Source organism: Nannospalax galili, unplaced genomic scaffold (assembly GCF_000622305.1).
Source record: "Nannospalax galili isolate Female #2095 unplaced genomic scaffold, S.galili_v1.0 scaffold285, whole genome shotgun sequence".
Taxonomy (NCBI): domain Eukaryota; kingdom Metazoa; phylum Chordata; class Mammalia; order Rodentia; family Spalacidae; genus Nannospalax; species Nannospalax galili.
Window position 1 is genome coordinate 2,927,300 of NW_008355157.1, and position 20,143 is coordinate 2,947,442.

Below are 20,143 nucleotides of genomic sequence, written 5' to 3' on the forward strand. Positions count from 1 at the left end.
AAAAGAAAGAAAGAAAGAAAGAAAGAAAGAAAGAAAGAAAGAAAGAAAGAAAGAAAGAAAGAAGAAAGAAATGGAACAAGGGGCTGGAGAGATGCCTCGGCAGTTAAGAACACTGACTGTTCTTGCAAAAGACCTGGGTTCGATTGCCAGCACCCACATAGCAGCTAACAACTCTCTGTAACTCCAGTTCCAGGGGATCCAACAGCCTCTTCTGTCCTCCGCAGGCATTGCACAACACGGGTGCAATTATGTACATGCAGGCAATACACTCATACACATAAAATAAAAATAATAAAATATTTTTAAAAAAAGAAAGAAGTGGAACGTTTAGGGCACAGTTGACAGTGAAGTCCACAGGCTGTGACACCGTAGGGAATCACACTCACCTGCTTAGATGAGATGTGATGAAGTTTGAAGTCTTAACTTTCCTTGTAGCAATGGTTTAGAAGCTGTGTACCTTCTTACGATAGCACTGTTTTTGCATGTCTGAACCTTTGTTTCTTGTGCTTCTCATGCCATTGGGGCACTTTTGTACCCTCATTTTGTTAGCTCTTAACAGCAGCATAGTTTGGACACTCTTGTGCCTTTTAACACAGATGGCAAAAGATAAACCCAAGCAAATAGTGCCCTGAAATACTGTTACTTCATTAAATGCCCTTTTTGTTCATTTTTCTTTGTACTACAGAAAAACAGTAAAATGTAAGTTACATTTATGCTGGATCTGTTTTACAGTTTATTATTGTTGCTCTTATTTTACTCTTTCTATATTGCAGATCCATGTAAAAGCTCATTTTGACTATGACCCCTCAGATGACCCTTATGTTCCATGTCGAGAGTTAGGTCTGTCTTTTCAAAAAGGAGATATACTTCATGTGATCAGCCAAGAAGATCCAAACTGGTGGCAGGCCTATAGGGAGGGGGACGAAGACAATCAGCCTTTAGCTGGGCTTGTTCCAGGTAAGAGACAGTATGATACAAGGTTTATAGAATTGAAAAAAACCATTTAAAGTAAAGAGCTGAGAGTACAGCTCAGTGATAGGGCATGTACTTAGGTCCCTGGCATCAGTCCCTAGTATCCCCTCCCCTACTGTATTTTACCATAGAGATCTGAGAAGATGGTTAATCACCTTTTCCCTTTCTATTTATTTGTACCATTCATAATTTAAAGGTAGACACAAAATAATCATATCAGGCATACATGCAAATAAGAATTATCAGTAATAAATGTGAAGGAATATATTGAATGTGTCTTAGAATCAAAAAGTAATAAATGCACACATATTGCTTTGGAAAATTAATGTCTAGAATTGATAGGCTTGGTTTGAAATAATCCTAAGTGACAACTGATATAATCAGCACAGTACTCTATAGTAAATGTTCAATGAAAACTTCAAAAAAGTTGAACTATTAAATTTTCTAATTTTAGTTTTATAATTGATGATAAACAAGAAACACACATGATAGGACTGATAGAGGGTTGAAACTTGAATATTTGTAGGCCTGGGCTAGAGAGATGTCCCAGCAGTTAAGAGGTACTGCTTTTTCCAGAGGATCTGAGCTTGGTTCCCAGCATCCACATCTGGCAGCTCACAACCACCTGTAACTCCAGTCCCTGAGGATCTGACTTCCTTTTCTGGCCTACATAGGCACCTGCACTAAGGTGCACACACCCCCACACAGACACATACACATAAGTCTAAAAGCCAACACCAAACATTTGTAGGCTCATGTATCTTAGCTGGCATTACTCTTGTGGTAGCAGAAGGGTTTGAAAGGCAGTACGAAAAATTGCTTCTAATGCTTTCTCCTTGATTAAAAATAACTTTATTTACTTCTCTTTCTTTATGCTAAGGGAAAAGCTTTCAGCAGCAAAGAGAAGCCATGAAGCAAACTATAGAAGAAGATAAGGAACCAGAAAAATCAGGTTAGACACTTAATATTTGATATTAGTAAGAAGTTTCTTGGGTTTTCATCTGGAACCATGTTGAATTCACATAGTAGTTAGAACTGTCAAGAAAGAAAAGTGTATTCATTGAGAGAGTGATCAGAGGCAAAACTCTTAAGGAAAGATTAGCATATTAAAGACTACCTGTCTACAGTGTGTAATAGAAAATGATAAATACAAAAATTTAAATTCTGTGGATAGTATATGTGTTTATAAATCTTTAATTTGAGGTCTTTATATTGAAATAGGTAGCATTGTTTAAGGAACAAATACCTCATTTAAAGTTATTTTTGATCTACCAACAGGAAAACTGTGGTGTGCAAAGAAGAATAAAAAGAAGAGGAAAAAGGTTTTATATAATGCCAATAAAAATGATGGTAAGTTCTATTGGCAGGTGTAGCTGGAGCTGCATATATAAAGGGTCTAAGTCTGGTAGATAGAAATGAAACTGGTATTTTAAGTGAGTTTTATTTCTAATCTTATTTTGACTCTTGATATATGCTTAAGAAAATAATTGAAAGCTGGGTGTGCTGGTGCACACAAGAGTCCCAGCACTTGGGAGGCAGAGGCAGGTGGATCTATGTGAGTTCAAGGCCATCCTAGTCTACACAGTGAGTTCCAGGCCAGCTGGGGCTACAAGGAAACCCAGAGCCTCATGCATGCTAGGCAACTGTTCTACTGATGAGCCACATCTCCTCCACATCTTACTTCATTTCTAAAAGCAGACTAAAATTAATTGGTCAAGGTCTAAGAATTACTGTACTATAAAAATCTTGGCAAATCTGAAACCTCCAGATATGTAAATTAGCAAATCTAGAAATCAAAGTGCTTAGTATAATTGTACATGTTACAAGAAACTCAGAATACAAAAAATGATTTGAGAAAGGAAGAAATCATTGCTGTCTATAATACCTGCTCTATTCCATGGAAGTAAAGTATATGCTTTCATTCTCAAAATAAATTCCTTAAGCTTACAGACTAGTAGATTCAAGTTTAGATACTAAAGTTTCTGCTTAAATTCTTGTAGCTAATTAAACAGTTGTGTTGGAATTTGAACAAAATATAGTTGAGCACTGGCCCGACTAAGATGACCCTTGCCCTTGTGGAACATACCAGTGCCCCTACCAGGACATGACGGGCTGCTAATTGCCTGTCTTTGTTCTGACCACTCGATAGCTTTGGTTTCATCTGGATTAAGGGTTTTAGGAATATTACCCCACCCTTTATAATTTGTATCTAGGTTAGTTTTTGAGAATAAACTACACATAAATTCAGAGAGGATAGATAGCACAAGTATGACTTGTTTTCAAGTTACGTAACTACAGAATATTCTGGTACTCTTGGATACAATATCTGTAGCCACCATATGTAAATGTCTATGCTTGCTACAATGCTTAGCATATCTATTATATCAGATCCTTAAAATAACTCTAAAGTAGAATCTTTATTAAAATAACAGATTATTACCATAAGTTTATCTCCTGCTAGCCTATATACTGTTACAGTATTCACTATAAGCTATCTATTTTAAAACCAGACAGAGTGGCTTAAACACTTCTAATTCCAGCACTTGGGAGGCTAAGGCAGGAGGATCACTAGTTCGAAGCCAGTCTGGGATACAGAGCAAGATGCTATCTCTAAAACAAAACGAACAAAAGCCCTAGCTATTTTATATAAGAAGTATCTTTATGACATGGCAATAATTATGTCTGAAGTGCTTAACTCCTTCTTTCCCAAAGACTATGACAATGAGGAAATCTTAACTTATGAGGAAATGTCACTTTATCATCAGCCAGCAAATAGGAAAAGACCCATTATCTTGATTGGTCCACAGAACTGTGGCCAGAATGAATTGCGTCAGAGGCTCATGAACAAAGAGAAAGACCGCTTTGCATCTGCAGTTCCTCGTAAGTTTGGACACAGCCCTGTTTTCCTGTACTTTTCACAATAACCACCTCAGAATCTACCTCTGTAGGGAAAATGATCATCCATTTGATTACTGAAACAGTGTTGTCAATGAAAGAGGAACTTTGTTTAATTAAATCTGTTGACAAATTTATCTGGGTATGGCGGTGCATGCCTTTAATCCCAGCACTTGGGAGGCAGAGGCAGAGGCAGGTGGATCTCTGTGAGTTCAAGGCCAGCCTGGTCTACATAGCGAGTTCCAGGCCAGCTTGGGCTACAGGGAGACCCTGTCTAAAAAAGACCAAAAATAAATAAATAAATAAATAAAATATGTTGATAAATTTGCATTAAAAGTGTTTCTTAAGGAACTTAGGTTTTTACCTAAGTGTATAGTACTAATGATTTTCTAAATGAATTTTAGTTTGGGCCCCTTACCTTATTCCACAGGAAATCAATTCCTGGTTCTTCAGACTAGTGCTGAAGATAAAAATTTAGACCTAAATCTGAAAACAGGTTTTGTTTTAAGGTTATATAGTACCTACACTTACAGAAATAAATTATAAGAATAGATGAATTGTCAGTGTTTAAATTGCAGAAAAAGGTATTTAAAGTATAAATATAAAATGGATTAAGGTAACTAATTATTAAAGCACTACAAACGCAATTTAAGTTCATGTCTAGGTAAGAATAGTGTTAAACACAGAGATCCTTAACATTTCCTTAATTCATTATTTCACATTATGTGTTACAAAATAATATTTCTTTCTGTCTAGATGAATTATCCTTTTTCATTCTGACCCATGCTTATTACTTTTATGTGATTGTGTTTGCCTAGATACAACTCGGAATAGGCGAGACCATGAAGTAGCTGGTAGAGATTACCACTTTGTCTCACGGCAGGCATTTGAGGCAGATATAGCAGCTGGAAAGTTCATTGAGCATGGTGAATTTGAGAAAAATTTGTATGGAACCAGTATAGATTCTGTACGGCAAGTGATCAACTCTGGAAAAATATGTCTTTTAAGTCTTCGTACACAGGTAAAGCTTGAATTATATTTTAGAATGTTGAACGTTGGAGGGCATGTTTTGTAATCTAGTAAAAACTATTTTAGTCCAAGAATAACACAGCCTATTTAAGTTTCTATAAATTTTCCCATTCACTATCTTAAAATCAAGTAAGTTGCTCAGTCTTTCACTTTCCACATGTATATTTTTTGAATCATAAAATACAGCTAACTTTGGTACTGACAATAAATATTTTAGAAACTATTGGATTTATCTTTTCTGATCTGAGAAAAATTTTAAAAATGTAAAGGCTATTCCTGGGGTTTTAAAGGCTATTGTTGCAACTACTGACAAATGTCACAATGCACATTTGGAAAAATAAAACCTGTTTCAGCTATTTGATAGATTAAGCCAAACTAAGATTACTAATACTTCTTTTTTAAGATTTGATTTTATTTTTATATGTATATATGTGTAGGTATGTGTATATGATTGCAGTGCTTGCAGTGGCCAGAAGAGAGTGTCAGATCTTTTGGAGCTGGAGTTACAAGTGGTTGTGAGGCAAATTCAGGTCCTCTGGAAGAGCAGCATGCCCTCTTAACCCCTGAGCCATCTCTCCAGCCTAAGACTTCTATTATTTGGACAGATATTACCATAGGCTTCCAAGTAGTTAAGCATATTGATCTTTTTATATAAGAAAGGGCATTACCATCCAGTTTGAAGATGCACAGTAACGCATAAAGACAATTTGAAGTCCATAATGTCTTAATTCATACAGTCTGCTTTCTCTTGGATGTGTTTCCCAGAGTTTGGCCTGTGTACATGAAGTTTTTCTCTCTAGTTTTGCTTTTTAGTGCCTGTCACATAGAAGGGCAACTTTCTTGATTCTTAAAAAATGGATTTTGGCTGGGCGTGGTGGCACATGCCTTTAGTCCCAGCACTTGGGAGGCAGAGGCAGGTAGATCTCCGAGTTCCAGGCCAGCTGGGGCTACAGGGAGACCCTGTCTCAAAAAGACCAAAAGAAAAAAAAAAATCTAAAGTGGTTATTATAATCCATATGTGATCTTACTAGCAGAGTATTTCAGTATCATAATTATATGAATTTATAGTCATATAATCTTACAGTGAATGATGCAGTCTCAAAATTTTATAGATTATTTGTAATGAAAATGTTAGGCATCATTGACAGAAATTTTTAATGACATATTATTGTGAAGCAATTCAATGATGGAAGTCATTTTTAAAACCCAAATATCTTTACAGTCTTTGAAGACCCTCCGGAATTCAGATTTGAAACCATATATTATCTTCATTGCACCCCCTTCACAAGAAAGACTTCGTGCGTTGTTAGCCAAAGAGGGCAAGAATCCAAAGGTAAATTTGTTATACGGTGGTGGTATTCCATTGAAGATGGACATGAAACAGTCCTGATCTAATCTCATAGTACTGAAAAGCTGTATCAGCTTCTCTTTTCAAATTGATTGCTCTTTCTATGGTATCACTTGCCCAGAAACTGCTGGAATTGCCACTGGCTGAACTATGGCAGCTCTCCAAATCAGAAGAATGTTCTTGTTCTTCCCCAAACATTTCTTACTGTCAACTTGAAGTTTATGATAATCTCTGGAATTCCTTAAAACTCCTTTAATCTTCATTTAGGTCTGTGACATTTCCAAGGGGATCATATGGGGCCTCTTCCTCACCCCAAAGATCTCAGCAAGTCTTAGGGATTACCCATTTTTCTCTAGCTATTCCACATTTGTAGAGTGCCGGAATTCTCACATGATCTAAAACAGAAAAAGAAATATTTAAGTTATTTTAGATCTTTGCTTTTGTCTTTTTCTACTCTGTATGACTTAACATTTCCTAGTTTTTTAATATCTTAGAGTGTAGACATTCAGTGTGTTAATCATAATTTTGGTTGCTTTGTCTAGGTTGAGTAGTCCAGCTGGTGAAAGTAGTGTTTTGGAGTTTTGTTTTGTTTTGTTTTTTCCCCTACCTATACAATGTACCTCTCAAATAGTGGGGGTTGGAATATCTGTAGTTCTTTGTACTTGGGATGAAAGAAAAATGTGTGTGACATAGTTGCTGGCTCTTCTTGAGGTGGATCATAATATAGTAAGGGAAACAAGGTTAACATACTGTATAAGATAAAGTGTCTCAGAAGTACTTAGTAGACCAGCACCATGGTTGCTCAAAGAAAAGGATGCCTTCTGAGAACCAAGGTCAAGGAAAAGGATTCATATCAAGGACCAGTGTGAATTCCATTCTGCCTGTTCTGCCTAACTTTGTTTTCATATACACATTTGGGTCAGGTTGGGTCTTTTTCCAAACAGAGATGAGTATTACACCAACGACTTCCAAAACATGTCAAGCAACTTTCTTTTGATTGGTTTCTGGCTCTATTTTCATTTGGACATTTTACCTGTTATACTTTATATTGAATTGTCCACCCTAAATCAACTAGTATCTAGAAGATGCTGAGTATGTATGTTTTTAAAGCAAAAACTCAATACCAAAATGTTTTAACAATATATATTATACTTCATTTTCTGACTAGAAAGTCAATTCTTTAACTTACTGACATCTTTATCTCAGTATTATGCATTTTAATTGCATAATTTGTTTATTCACTGAGCTTTGACAAAAGGTATACCTGTGTAATAATCGTCATTTCAATCACAATTAGAACACATCTATTTCCCTGGAATTTTTCCCATAGGGCTCTTTGAAGACTTTGAAGCTCTTCCCAGGGATCACTAATCTGCTTCTTATCACTATCTGTTTTTTCAGTTCTAGAAGTTCATATAAATGGAACCATATAAAATATTTGTTACTAGCATTTAGTCAACATAGCATTTGAGATTCATCTGTTATTGCTAACAGAAACTCATTCCTTTTTAAAAATAATTTTTAAAAGCCAGGCATGGTGGCACATGCCTTTGATCCCAGGAGGCAGAGGCAGGAGGTCTACTGTAGTGCTGGGATCAAAGGCATGTGCGCCATGCCCAGCTCATAAATATATTTTTTTTAAAGTTTTTAAAAAATTGTGTTTTTCTTTTATGTATATGAGTGTTTTGCCTGCATGTGTGTAAGTGCACCACATATGTGCAATGCCCATGGAGGCTAGAAAGCGGGATCACATCCTCTGGAACTGGAGTTACAGAAGTTGTGAACTGCTATGTGGTTACTGGGAACCGAACTCAGATCTTCTGCAAGAGCAAAGTTCTCTTAACCCCTAAGCCATCTCTCTACCCCTGAGTTTACTCCTTCTTAATGCTGATTAATATGCTAAGACAAAAATATACCCACATTTTTTAATTCTCCAGTTGAAAACCAAGCCCCCCCCCTTTTTCAACTAATACAATCAAAAGTCCTTAAATACTCATGTGGTCTTTTGGGCTTTATCCCCTTGAGAAAGAAGTAGTAGCATGGGCAAGACCTTAGGATGGATCCCTAGAACCACTTTCAAAGAAAGAAAGAAAAAAAACCTTGTACACATTGAGTACTGGGGTGTGGTGGCACATGCTTGTAATTACAGCATTCAGAAAGCTGAGAAGATTAGTTTTCTACTTTATACTTTTGTCACCAATGTAAGATGTTTTCCAGTTAGTCCATGTCCTTAGCATCTTTTACCATTGTCAGTATGTAATTAACAGGTGTGAAGTGTTATCTTGGTTTTCATTTGCATTCTCCTGATGATTACTGATAATCTTTGCATGTAGGCGCAGGCATTTGACCATATTCATTTGTGTAGGCCTCAAGCCTTGTCTTTTTTTTTTTTTTATAATGTAGCCCTGGCTGACCTGGAATTCACTATGTAGACCAGGCTGGCCCCAAACTCACAGAGGTCTGCCTGCCTCTGCCTCCTGAGTGCTGGGATTAAAAGTGTAAACCACCACAACTGTTCCAGTTTGCTTTCTATTGCTGTGATGAAACACTGACCAAAACCAACTTGGGGAGAAAAGGGTTTTCATCCAGGGAAATCAGGGCAGGAGCTCAAGAAGGAATCTGGAGGCAGGAGCTGAAGCGTAATCCAGAGGAATGCTGCTTACTGACCTGCTCCCTCTATGTGCTCAGGCTGCTTCATATGCAACCTAGGATCACCTGCCTAAAGGTGGCAGTGCCCACAATGGACAATTTAAAAAAATGCCTCACAGACATGGCCACTGGCCAATCCAAGGGTGGAAATGTCTCAATTGAGGTTCTTTTCCCAGGTTTGTTGGGAACTGAAGCTAACTAGCACAATGACACAGTTACAGGTCTTGTCACTTTTTAAAAGTTGGTTTTTATATTCACTTATAAGCATTTTTTTATTGTGTTTGTGTACGTGTGTAGGTGGGTACCTGTGTGCCATGCACTTGTAGAGATCAACTCTGTAGTGTCAGTTCTCCCCACTTTTATGTGTGGTTTGTAAGGATCAAACGGGTCATAAATGAACAAGCCCTTTTACCTACTGAACCTTGACAACCTATATGCATTTTAAAAAATGCTCTGGATACAAGTCCCTTATCACATGTATATATTAAAACTATTTTCTCCAGATCTTTATATCTTTTAACAGTATCCTTTGAAGATGAGAAGTAAGTTTTGTTGGATTTGATTTTGAGACAGGATCTTGCATATAGTCCAGGACGGCATGAAAATAACAGCCCTCCCATCTCTCTCTGCCTCCCAAGTGCTGGGATTACAGTGCCACTACACCTGACCTGAGAAATGTCTAATTTTAATAAAGTTCACTTTTTCATTTATTTATGGTTAATGAATTTTATGCATGTCTAAATTTACCTCCAGAAATAAAAAGATTTTATCCTGTGTTTTTTCTTAAAAATTTTATGGTTTTAGCTTCTTGTATGTTTTGGTTAAATTAATCTTAGTGTCAGTGTAATGTTTCAAGGAGGTTTTGTTTTGAAATCATGTGGATATCCACAGCTGGAGAGATGGCTCAGTGGTTAAAAGAACTGTTCTTTCAGTGAACCTGGGTTTGTTTCCCAGCACCTACCTTGCAGCTCACAGCCTTCTGCGTAATTCCAGTTCCAGGGGTTCCAACACCCTTTTCTGACCCCCGCAGGCACGGTGTGCATGTGCACTTTTCATACATGCAGAAAAAACAAACAAAATAAATTTTTTTAAATCCTAAAAATATATGGTTATCCAGTTGGTTCAGTCAGTACCTTTTGTTAGGAAATTTGTCTTTTCCAAGATATGTTAGCTTTCACTGTGCATGTACATGAGTGTGTATGTGTGTACACATAATGTGTGCTGAATTTGTGTGTGCCACAGCACAGAAGTGGAGCTCAGAAGACAAGCTTGTGGAATTGGTTCTCCTTCCACCTTTACTTGGATCTGGGTATTACCCTCAGGTCACTAGGCTTGCTCAGTCAGTCTACCTGGCTGAGCAAATATCATTGGCTCTATATTGGCACTTTTCTCCAAAATGATCTAACCAGGGGCTGGAGAGGTAGATCAGTGGTTAAGAGCACTGGCTGCTCTTCCAGAGGACTGGGTTTGATTCCCAGTACCCATATGGCAGCTAACCATCCATAATTCCAGAAGGCATTGGATCCCTGTGGGCATTGCACGACACGGGTGCATTTACGTACATGCAGGCAAATCACTCATACACATAAAAAAAAAAAAATGATTTGACCAAATAGGCATTTGGGAATGGTGGTGGATTACTTTGGGACTCCCATTTTGTACACAGACTCTGTGCTAGCACTGTTTTGATTCCTGTAGTTTTACTGCTAAGTCTTGAAAACAAAAACTGAGGTACTGGTGAATAATGCAACATGGGTGAACCTTGAAAATACTATGCTAGGTGAAAAAACCCGGAGTCAGTAGACCTTATATGGTATCACACATACGAAATGTCCAGAACAGACAAATCTATGGTGATATAATTAATAGTGTTTAGGGGTGGGGGGGAGTAGGGCTTGGAGAAAAAGGCCAGTGGCACTTTAGGTGGTGATGGAGTGATAAAATGTTCTAAAATTGATTATCGTGTTAACTGCAGAACTCTATGACCATGATTAAAAACTGGGAGTTTTTCGGGGGGGAATTCACTATGTAGACCAGGTAGGCTTGGTGGAATCGAGAGATTCACATGCCTCTCCCATCCTGACACCACATCCCAGCCACACTAAAAACTCCTGAATCATACTTTAAATTGGTAACTTGTATGGTGTATGAATTATATCTCAAGAAAACTGTTAGCTTTTCTCCAAGGGTAAAATCCCAATGGGCTTTTCTGTAAAAAATGAATAATTTTTATAGATTAACTGATTTTACAGAACTGATGTGAAAATTAAGTGAAATTACCAAAATACTTTAGAAAACTTGAGAGCTTTTGTTTTCATTTTTTTATTATCTATTTAAATCACTTTAATTCACACATGATCTAACTTATGAAAATGAAAGCTTAATTTTTAAGCTTTTCCTCTTTTCAAATATAGGCTTTTGATGATCACACTACTGGCTCATTCTTACTTTGATAGATTACCTGTTTTCTTTTCTTTGCAGCCTGAAGAGCTGAGAGAGATCATTGAGAAGACTAGAGAGATGGAGCAGAACAATGGCCACTACTTTGACACAGCAATTGTGAATTCTGATCTTGATAAAGCCTATCAGGAATTGCTTAGGCTAATTAACAAACTGGATACAGAACCTCAGTGGGTGCCATCCACTTGGCTAAGGTGAAGGATACAATCATTGTGTCATGATTAGACTTTGTTTAGCAAACTGCCAAGATACCCCGCCCACCCGACAGTGCAAGATTGAGCATATGGTGGAAGGCAGCAGAACAAACTGCAGACCTGTTCTTAGATCTCTTAAACTAGTGAGAAGAAAGTTCCCTGAGGCAATTCATACACACTTCTTACTCCCTAAATACAGGTTTAGAGGCCCTTGGCTCATTTGGAGAGTCAAAATGGAAGCTTTCTTGAGAGAATTTCCATTTTATCCTGTTAAAACTTGTTTTCATGTAACTAAATCCTTCTTGGTCAGATGTCTGAAAAACTTGTAGGTACATACGTATTTCATGTCTCACAATTATACTGTCATTATTTAACACTTAATTTAAGTAACTTCATGTGGTTATTTGGGGGGGACTGCTTTATGCACTAGGCAAACAATATTTTCTTAGAAGAGTGGTTTAGTCATCAGAAGTATTTCCCTTACAAAAGAAAAAGGAGTAAAAAAGGTGTGCTACACCTTTAGTTTGAAGCTACTTTTTAAGTTTGAATTTATTTGTTCGTCTTTTAATTTTGAAAAACATTCAAGTAGAAGTACCAGCTAGCTCAGACTTATGCTGACCTTTTAAAGGATATCATTTTCTGAATTGTTTATTAAATTGTTTAGTGATTTGATAGCCTTGATTTCTTTCTCTGATCTGCACAGTGATACAGGAGTTCATAAACTGTAAGTTTGTTCCTAATGATGTAAAGTTTTTATATACAAGGAGGGACATAGCACATTTGACAGTTTTTGCATTTTTTTATACATTAGCATAGAATTAATCTATGACTGTGCTGTGTAGGTAACTGGAATTCTACTGCACTGTATACTAATATTTAATAAATTAACATAGTTGTGTTCAGCATTGAAAATAAAATTCGATATATCCATACACTAAGGAAATACTAAGACGATTGACTTTTGACATCAGAAGGAAGACCAAAAAGTCATTTGGAGATTTTTTTAGGAAAAGGATATTGGAGGAAATTTTTATTAAGCATATACAAACAAGTTTTGTCCTAACAAGGTCTGCCTCATGACTGGAATACAACAGCTTGCTAAATCATTAATGTTTAAATTAATGGGATTTTTGTATTGTCTCTATAGTTATAGTTTTAACTGTCTGTAAACTGGTGTGGAAAGTTAGTCTTTTCAAGTCTTTAAAGTGTAATGTGTGACAACCAACCTCAAATGTGAATGTTTTGATTTAGCTATAGCATTTCATGTTCCCAAAGCTAAACACTGGAAAAATACTGACTTGTCACTTACCACAAGCAGGTGTTAATGAGTAGTTTTTCCTCAGCATCTGTGTTTAATTTCTAGATAATTCTATTAGAACAAATGTGGGCAGTTTGTGTTGTCTTTTTAATTTTGCATGGCTTTCATTGGCTGGCAAGTGTGTCTTACGTAGAAATGAAATTTTCAGGATAATTTTCCTTAGGAAGAAAGGAGCATTCCTGGGTTGCTACAACCTTGTCTCAAGTCTGAAACACTCCACTTGGTAGAGCAGGAAAATGAAAGAGCATATCCCTTTTCAGCACTGAAAATCCCTATCCTTAGCAACTTAAATCTTTTTAGTTTTCCAGTTTACTTCTCAGGAATGAAAAGTAGTCAACAGAGCTTTGTGATCTGAAAATAATGAAAGACCTATAATATAGTGCACAGCTGTAATCCCAGCCTTTGGAGAGCCAGAGCAGGATCTAGAGTTCAAGGCTGGCCTGGGCCACATGAAACATTTTTGTGTTTTTTGAAATAGGGTCTCCCAAGAAACTTGCTATACAAACCAGGCTGACCTCTAACAGAGATCTGCCTACCTCTGCCTCTGGAGTGCTGAGATTAAAGGCATGTGCCATCATGCCCAGCTGAGACCCTATCTTAGAGAGAGGTTTTACAGGTAAAGCCCCTACTAAGGTTTGTGCCATGTCACCGTGCATACTTTTAGGAACTGAGATTTCAAGATCAGTGACATCCTGTAGCTTTCTTTACTCAGCCATGGTAGAGGGACAGAATATATCCTAAACTTTTCTAAATCTTAGTGATATCTCGTAAACTCTGTAAGAGTCCCTAAACAACGTGAAAAATGAGCTGTAGTCACTTCCTTGGGAAGGAAAGCCTGGCTATACATCTAGCTGTGCACCCACTAGGGCCAGTTCAATCTCCTGTCTCTGAGGTTCTGATTAGATACTGCAGTGTCTTAATCTCACTTACAGAAATAATACAGTGGTTGACTGGGGATGTAGCTCAGTTGGTCGAGTAACTGTCTAGCATATAAAGCCCTGGGTTTAGATCCACAACACTGCATAAACCCAGTGTAGGGCACATGTCCAGTAGAGGCAGGAGGATGAGGAACTCAAGGTTGTCCTTGGCTACATGACAACTTTGATGCCAGCCTGAGTGACATAAGATCCTATATCAAAAAACAAAAAGAAGAAATTACAATAGCTAGTTAAATGTCCTTGGGAAATCCAAGCGAAATTTCATCATACATGAGAACAAATAAAACACTAATATTTAGGCTAATCCAGATTTGCTTTCTATCAAAATCTAGTGTCTGGATTGTTTTCCTTTTCTCATGGCCTAAGGAATAAGTATTGATAAGGAATGATTTGAATGTAATTTTTGTGAATGTGTGGAAAATATAAACCAGGGATTTTAGCCTTACTAAAGATAATTGTTCTGGCATCTGTTGTTAATCTTCCTTTGTACTCTTGTCTTGTATCTGCTCTGCATTCTGTTATTTTGAGATGCACACTGTATTTTTTTTAAAAAAGTAAAATTTCAAATTTAAGTCACTGAGTACCTTCTTTTACCATGTTTATACCCACTGCCATTCAAGGTTTCTACGTGTACACCACTCTTAGGTGCGTTTGTCAGAAGCAAGACCACTGGAATCTCAGCACTAAACAAATTACTTTGTACTTTGTTGTTTACATGGGGAGTGTCCTTTTTGTTGGCACAGATGCTGTTCAGTCCTATTTCCTTATTGGTTGAAACAAGCGAAAAAAAGAGGCTAAGCTGTGAACACAAAAGTTTTTGGCAGAAGGAGGTACAAATAGGCAAATTCATCTTCTATGTAGCCAAGGATTTGGGGACACAAAGGGAATCTGAGTTGTTGGCACCTATGTAATATACTTAGTTTTTCCTACTCTGTATCTCTCAAAGGTTACAAATCATATACCAGCAAAGTTTTGCTACATACATGCAACCTGCTAACATCCTCCAGCTTTCTTTCCTATTCCTGATCCCCTTTTGAGATCACTCCAACTAAACCCAACAAACTGACCGCTATTTTATCTTGATTTCTTGTTTACAAATCCAAAGCCCTAAAATCATTTTAAGTTTATTTAACTAAACATGGTGATGCACGCCTGCAATCCTAGCTGAAGTGGGAAGATCGTGAGTTCAGGACCAGCTTGGATACACAGTGAGACCCTATCTCAAAACAAAATCATTTGCAAATTTGTGGGCAGTTTAAAAGCAAGACCGGGAAGTACCAGAGCTTTACCTCAGCTACATGATCAATGTTTTAAGGTGAATGCTGAATTTACCTTAAAAAATTAAAAATAACTAAATAGGGCTCCCTACCCTGACCTTCAAACTAAAAGTGGTGCTCAAGGAGCATTATTCACTTAATTTACAACCATCTCTGCTACTTGACCTCCACCTAACTGAGATGTTAGGATTTATACCTCACCAAGGTACTCGGGAATTAAGTGCTGAACAGTTAGTTCACTAATACCCAAGTGGGAACTTAGTTGCTGGTTTTCCAATCACTACTGAACCAACACTGAACCTGTCATTTTATTCTGTGAGCCACAACTGGTTTCCTACAAACCAGGCCCTCTGAGATAGGCTCTACATCTTGCCCTTAAGTACCTAGAGTTTATCAACTATAGAGACAGGAAGGATAAAAGTTAAGAGTGGGCTGGGGAGATAATATTGATTTGCCATGTAAGCAGGAGGACCTAAATGTGTGTGGTTGTACATACGCAACCTGGGCATGATGGTAGTTGCTTGTAATCCCAGTACTGGGAGGCAGAAGCAGGCAGATCCCTGGTGCTTGCTGGCCACCCAGCATAGTCTACTTGGAGAACTCCAAACCAGTGAGACTGTTTCAAAAAAACAAGGTGGACCAGGTCCTAAGGCATGACACGTAAGGCTGTCTGTCCTCTTGGCCTCCACACGCACACACACATTTACATGCATACCTGTATAGGCACACACGCATACAAAAATAACAAAAAGGGTATAAAACCACTCTTCAGGGCTGGTGAGATGGCTCAGAGGGTGAAGGTCCCTGCCACCAAGTCTGACAACCTAGGCTTGATCCCCTGGGACACGCATGGTGAAAGGAGAGAACCAATTACTATGAACTGTCCACGGACCTACACAAATGCACACTGGCATGTACACCCCTCTACACATACCCAAATAAATGTGATTTTAAAACTTAAGAAGTTAGACTACTTGGATTTAAATTCATTACTTTCCGGGTTTTTTTTTTTTGGTCTTTTTGAGACAGGGTCTCTGTAGCCCTAGCTGGCCTGGAACTCACTATGTGGACCAGGCTGGCCTTGAACTCACAGAGATCCGCCTGCCTCTGCCTCCTGGGTGCTGAGATTAAAGGCATGCGCCACCATGCCCAGCCAGCTTTTTAATGTAAAACTAAGTTCCCTGTGTCTCAAATCTCTTCTCCATGAAATATGTTAAAATATAGATTGGGAATGTGACTTGGTGGTAAAGTACTGCCTAGCCATGAGTTCAGTCCCTCACGTCATTTAAAAGAGGGGGCTGGAGAGACAGCTCAGTGGTTAAGAGCACTGACTGCTCTTGCAGAGAACCTGGTTTCGATTCCCAGCACCCACAACGCAGCTCACAGCTGTCTGTAACTCTAGTTCCAAGGGATCTGATGCTCTTTTTTTTACCTCAGTGGGCACTGCACAACAAAGGTACACTCACACACAGGCAGGCAATACGTGCATACACATAAAATAATAAAAACTTGACAGATGTGGTGGCACATGCCTTTAATCCCAGCACTCGGGAGGCAGAGGCAGGCAGATCTCTGTGAGTTCAAGGACAGCCTGGTCTACATAGTGAGTTCTAGGACAGCTGGGGCTACAGGGAGACCCTATCTCAAAAAGACCAAAAAAAAAAAGTAATAAAAAACTTTAAAAAAAATAGGAAAAAAAAAAAACTTTTATATGGTATTTGATAGCATAATCACACAAAACAGAACCTGGCAAATAATCCTAAATGTCTTCAGAATCATTCAGTACTTTTGAAAGTCTACATTTTGTTAACAGTTGATTATAACATAATAATGCTAGTGTCACAATTTCATACTAAGCACTATTTCGTTCCTAGTCAAACCCAGAATGCCCAAAATTGGTTGCAGTAAAATCTGAGTGATCATAATCATGCCAAAGCAAAGAGTCCTGAAAACCTCAGCCACAACTTGAAAGACAGCAAATTGTTATTACTTCTTAAAACTGCAAAATTTAGTCCTAAATAGGAATTAGTATTTTTCTTAGGTTAGGAAAGAAGTACTGTGAAGCCCGCTTAGCTCACTGTCAATCATGTATGTACCCCGAAATGCAGTAACTGTCTCAAAGTAAACCTAGTAAAACATGAGATAGGGAATTTTAAAAGGCTGCTATCTGTCTGTCTTCAGGGGAAGCTCTGTGGATGGCAGTACAGCTATAATGTGAGCATTAAAATGTAATTACTCTTCTTAATAAGCCAATATTAAAAAAAGAACCAACTTGTTTTTTAAATCATTTTACTCTGTTTATAACAATTTGAACTGGCAAAGCTGCTTCCATCATAGACCTATTGTGCAAAGAAAAATAAATGATGGTTTTTATAAAGCCGAGGACACAGACCACAGTAACACAAGGAGGGCTGCGGCACCTCAGATAACAGCGTCAAGGTTTACAAGCAGGTAGGAATGAAGGCTGCTCCACAGTAGTTGGCGTGAGACCACTAATGTTTCCTAAGAAGCATTTCCTAAAATGTTAAACAGACCAGCATAACTACTGTCAGTGGGATATATGACATTTCTGCAGGGGAAATTCTGAAGTTACTGAGCAGGTTTTACAAATCTCATTCACCTGTGATGATGGCTGCTGAATTCTAATACAGCAAAACAGTCCCATAGGGCATCCTGATAAATTTACAACCAATGAAATTCTTGCACCAAAAAATAAATAGCCACACATACCAAGCCTACACACAATTAAATGGAGCCAGTGGTGGGGATTCTGAAAGAAGCAGAACAGGAAAAACTATTCGAACAGAAGGTCCTCGTCCTTCTCCTCAGCCAGAAGGTTGGCAGGTTCCATCACCTCTCCAGCTGCCCTCCGCTTCTCCAAGTCCTTCTCACCTTTTTCCTTGAGGATCTTTTTCTTCTCTTGAATTTTTTTTAACCTTCAAGATAAAGGTAATTTCAGAACAAAGAAGCAATTTCTTCAGGTTTTTTTAACTAGGACAATAAACATGGAAAAGTAGAACAGAATTTGATACTCCCATTAATCCTCAATTTTGGTAATTTATAACCCATTAAAAACACTAATTTAAGCTAATAACCTAATGGTGTGATTTTATACTATTTGGTAATGCCCTAAGTACTTTATTTAATCTAGGCATATTTAACATGAATACTACTTGCTACTTGTTTAATTCCAGTTTCTTATCTCAGTTTTTATGTAGAAGACAGTCTAAATCAGTTTCATTTTAAAAACTCTTAAGTTTCTCTGGAAGGCCTAAATTTTTGGTGATGCCATGTTATATATGTGCAAAACATGACACTGATCTCCAGAGCCTTTGGCAATACAGTAATCCCATACCTGCAGGGAATATATTCTAAGACACGCGGTGGATGCCTGAAACCATGTAGTATTAAACCTTTTGTACATGATGGTTTTTCCTGCAGTCAGCCCTTTGTACCTGTTTTACATCCACATATGAAACCAAATGTGGTTTTAAAATACTGTAAATATATAACTCTGATAGTATAATTTATAAATTCAATACAGTAAGAGATCAACCATTTTTTTTCCCTTAAGTCATAAACTTTCACCTCTTTCCTTAAAGGAAACACATTATAGCTTCTCTTGGACACATGAGCTGCCAGCGTGCTGTGCTTTGGAGTCACTATTAATAAAACAAGGCTATGTGAACACAGCACTGCAGTACCATGACAGCTGGTCTGAAAACAGACGGCTACTAAGTGACCACTGGCAAGTCGAGTACAGAGTGGATAGGCTAGACAAAAGGATGCTTCAGGTGATAGCACAAGAGAGCGAGGTCTTATGTTACTCAGAACAGCACCTAAGTGAGAACATATGGTTTCTGTAATTTTCCATTTAACATTTTGGACTGCAGTTAATGGCAGGTAAACTGAAATGGAAAGCAAAACTGCAGGTAAGAGAGGACTACTATATTATTTCTTCTGGTTGTTTTCTTACAGAGTATTTTAATAGAACCCAGGCTAGCCTGGATTGAAACACAATCCTGTTTCAGCCTTCTGAGTGCTGGGATTACAGGCAAGTACCACCATGCCCAGTGTTTATTTCTTGCTTTTTATTTCTCAGAATGAAATATAAGCTATGTGGGCTGGAGAGATGGCTCAGCGGTTAAGAACACTGACTGTTCTTGCAGACCTGGGCTTGAATCCCAGCACCAACATGACAGCTAACAACTGTCCATAACTCCAGTCCCAGGGGATCTGACAGCCTCTCTGAAAACTGCGGACATTGCACAACACAGGTGTACTTACCTACATGCAGGTAATACACACATACGAAAAAATAAATAAAATTAAAAAAAGAAAAAAAAGAAATATACGCTATGCTTATTTGAAAGGTCATAAACCAAACAGTCACACAGCAAACAGCCTTCAGCATACGGGGGAAAAATAGGCTCAGTAAGTGCCAATTTCAACAAACCTATAGAACTCTTCTCGTTCTCTCTCATCCAGCTCTGTGATGATATAAGCAAGGGTACGTTCAATCCGGGGAATGATGACTAGAGTTTAAAAAAAAATATGTATGTGAGAACTTAAGCCCTTTTTGAAAAATTACCAGTATTCACTTGTATATTCATTTTTTTTCTAATGTAGAATTAATGTACACTTAACTGCAGAGAACTTCAAAAACAAAAACAACAAAAAAAGTTAATGAGGTATAAACCAACCAAACAAAAACAATTATTGTAAATATTTTGATATGTACCCTTCTGGTATTTTTTGTATGTACAGATAACACACTGGACCATGATATATCCAACACTAATATGTTAAGTATATATGAATAGATAACACTGAATCACAGATGTTATCTTAAAACATACTAGAATTCCACTGTAAAAAATGAGCAGATTTCATCTTACCCCAGTCAGACTGGCTAAGATCAAGAGAACAAATGATACCAAATGTTGGAAAGGATGAGGGGAAAGGGGAACACGCATCCACTGCTGGTGGGGCTGCAAACTGGTTCAACCCCTATGGAAAGCAGTGTGGAGAACTCTTAAAAAACTACAAATGAACCTACCATT

At 37.8% G+C, this 20,143-nt stretch overlaps 2 protein-coding genes across 9 annotated transcripts in view; one reads left to right on the forward strand and one right to left on the reverse strand.

The window, feature by feature from the left end:
* Window positions 1-14,375, forward strand: part of Mpp5 (membrane palmitoylated protein 5) — a 69,244-nt gene extending 54,869 nt beyond the window's left edge. For all 8 annotated transcript variants that reach the window (XM_008852143.3, XM_029555553.1, XM_029555551.1 and 5 more), the window contains 7 exons: window positions 774-957; window positions 1,853-1,924; window positions 2,251-2,322; window positions 3,685-3,852; window positions 4,686-4,888; window positions 6,119-6,229; window positions 11,375-14,375. In XM_008852143.3, the coding sequence (XP_008850365.1) occupies window positions 774-957; window positions 1,853-1,924; window positions 2,251-2,322; window positions 3,685-3,852; window positions 4,686-4,888; window positions 6,119-6,229; window positions 11,375-11,551 (987 nt within the window). In that variant the 3' untranslated portion in view covers window positions 11,552-14,375. The remainder of the gene's footprint in view (window positions 1-773; window positions 958-1,852; window positions 1,925-2,250; window positions 2,323-3,684; window positions 3,853-4,685; window positions 4,889-6,118; window positions 6,230-11,374) is intronic.
* A 2,977-nt stretch (window positions 14,376-17,352) lies between these two features.
* Atp6v1d (ATPase H+ transporting V1 subunit D) overlaps window positions 17,353-20,143 on the reverse strand; it is a 30,314-nt gene continuing 27,523 nt past the window's right edge. Inside the window, exons 8-9 of the mRNA XM_008852146.3 lie at window positions 19,537-19,615; window positions 17,353-18,016 (exon numbers count right to left, since the gene is read on the reverse strand). Of these exons, the coding sequence (XP_008850368.1) occupies window positions 17,875-18,016; window positions 19,537-19,615 (221 nt within the window). The 3' untranslated portion in view covers window positions 17,353-17,874. The remainder of the gene's footprint in view (window positions 18,017-19,536; window positions 19,616-20,143) is intronic.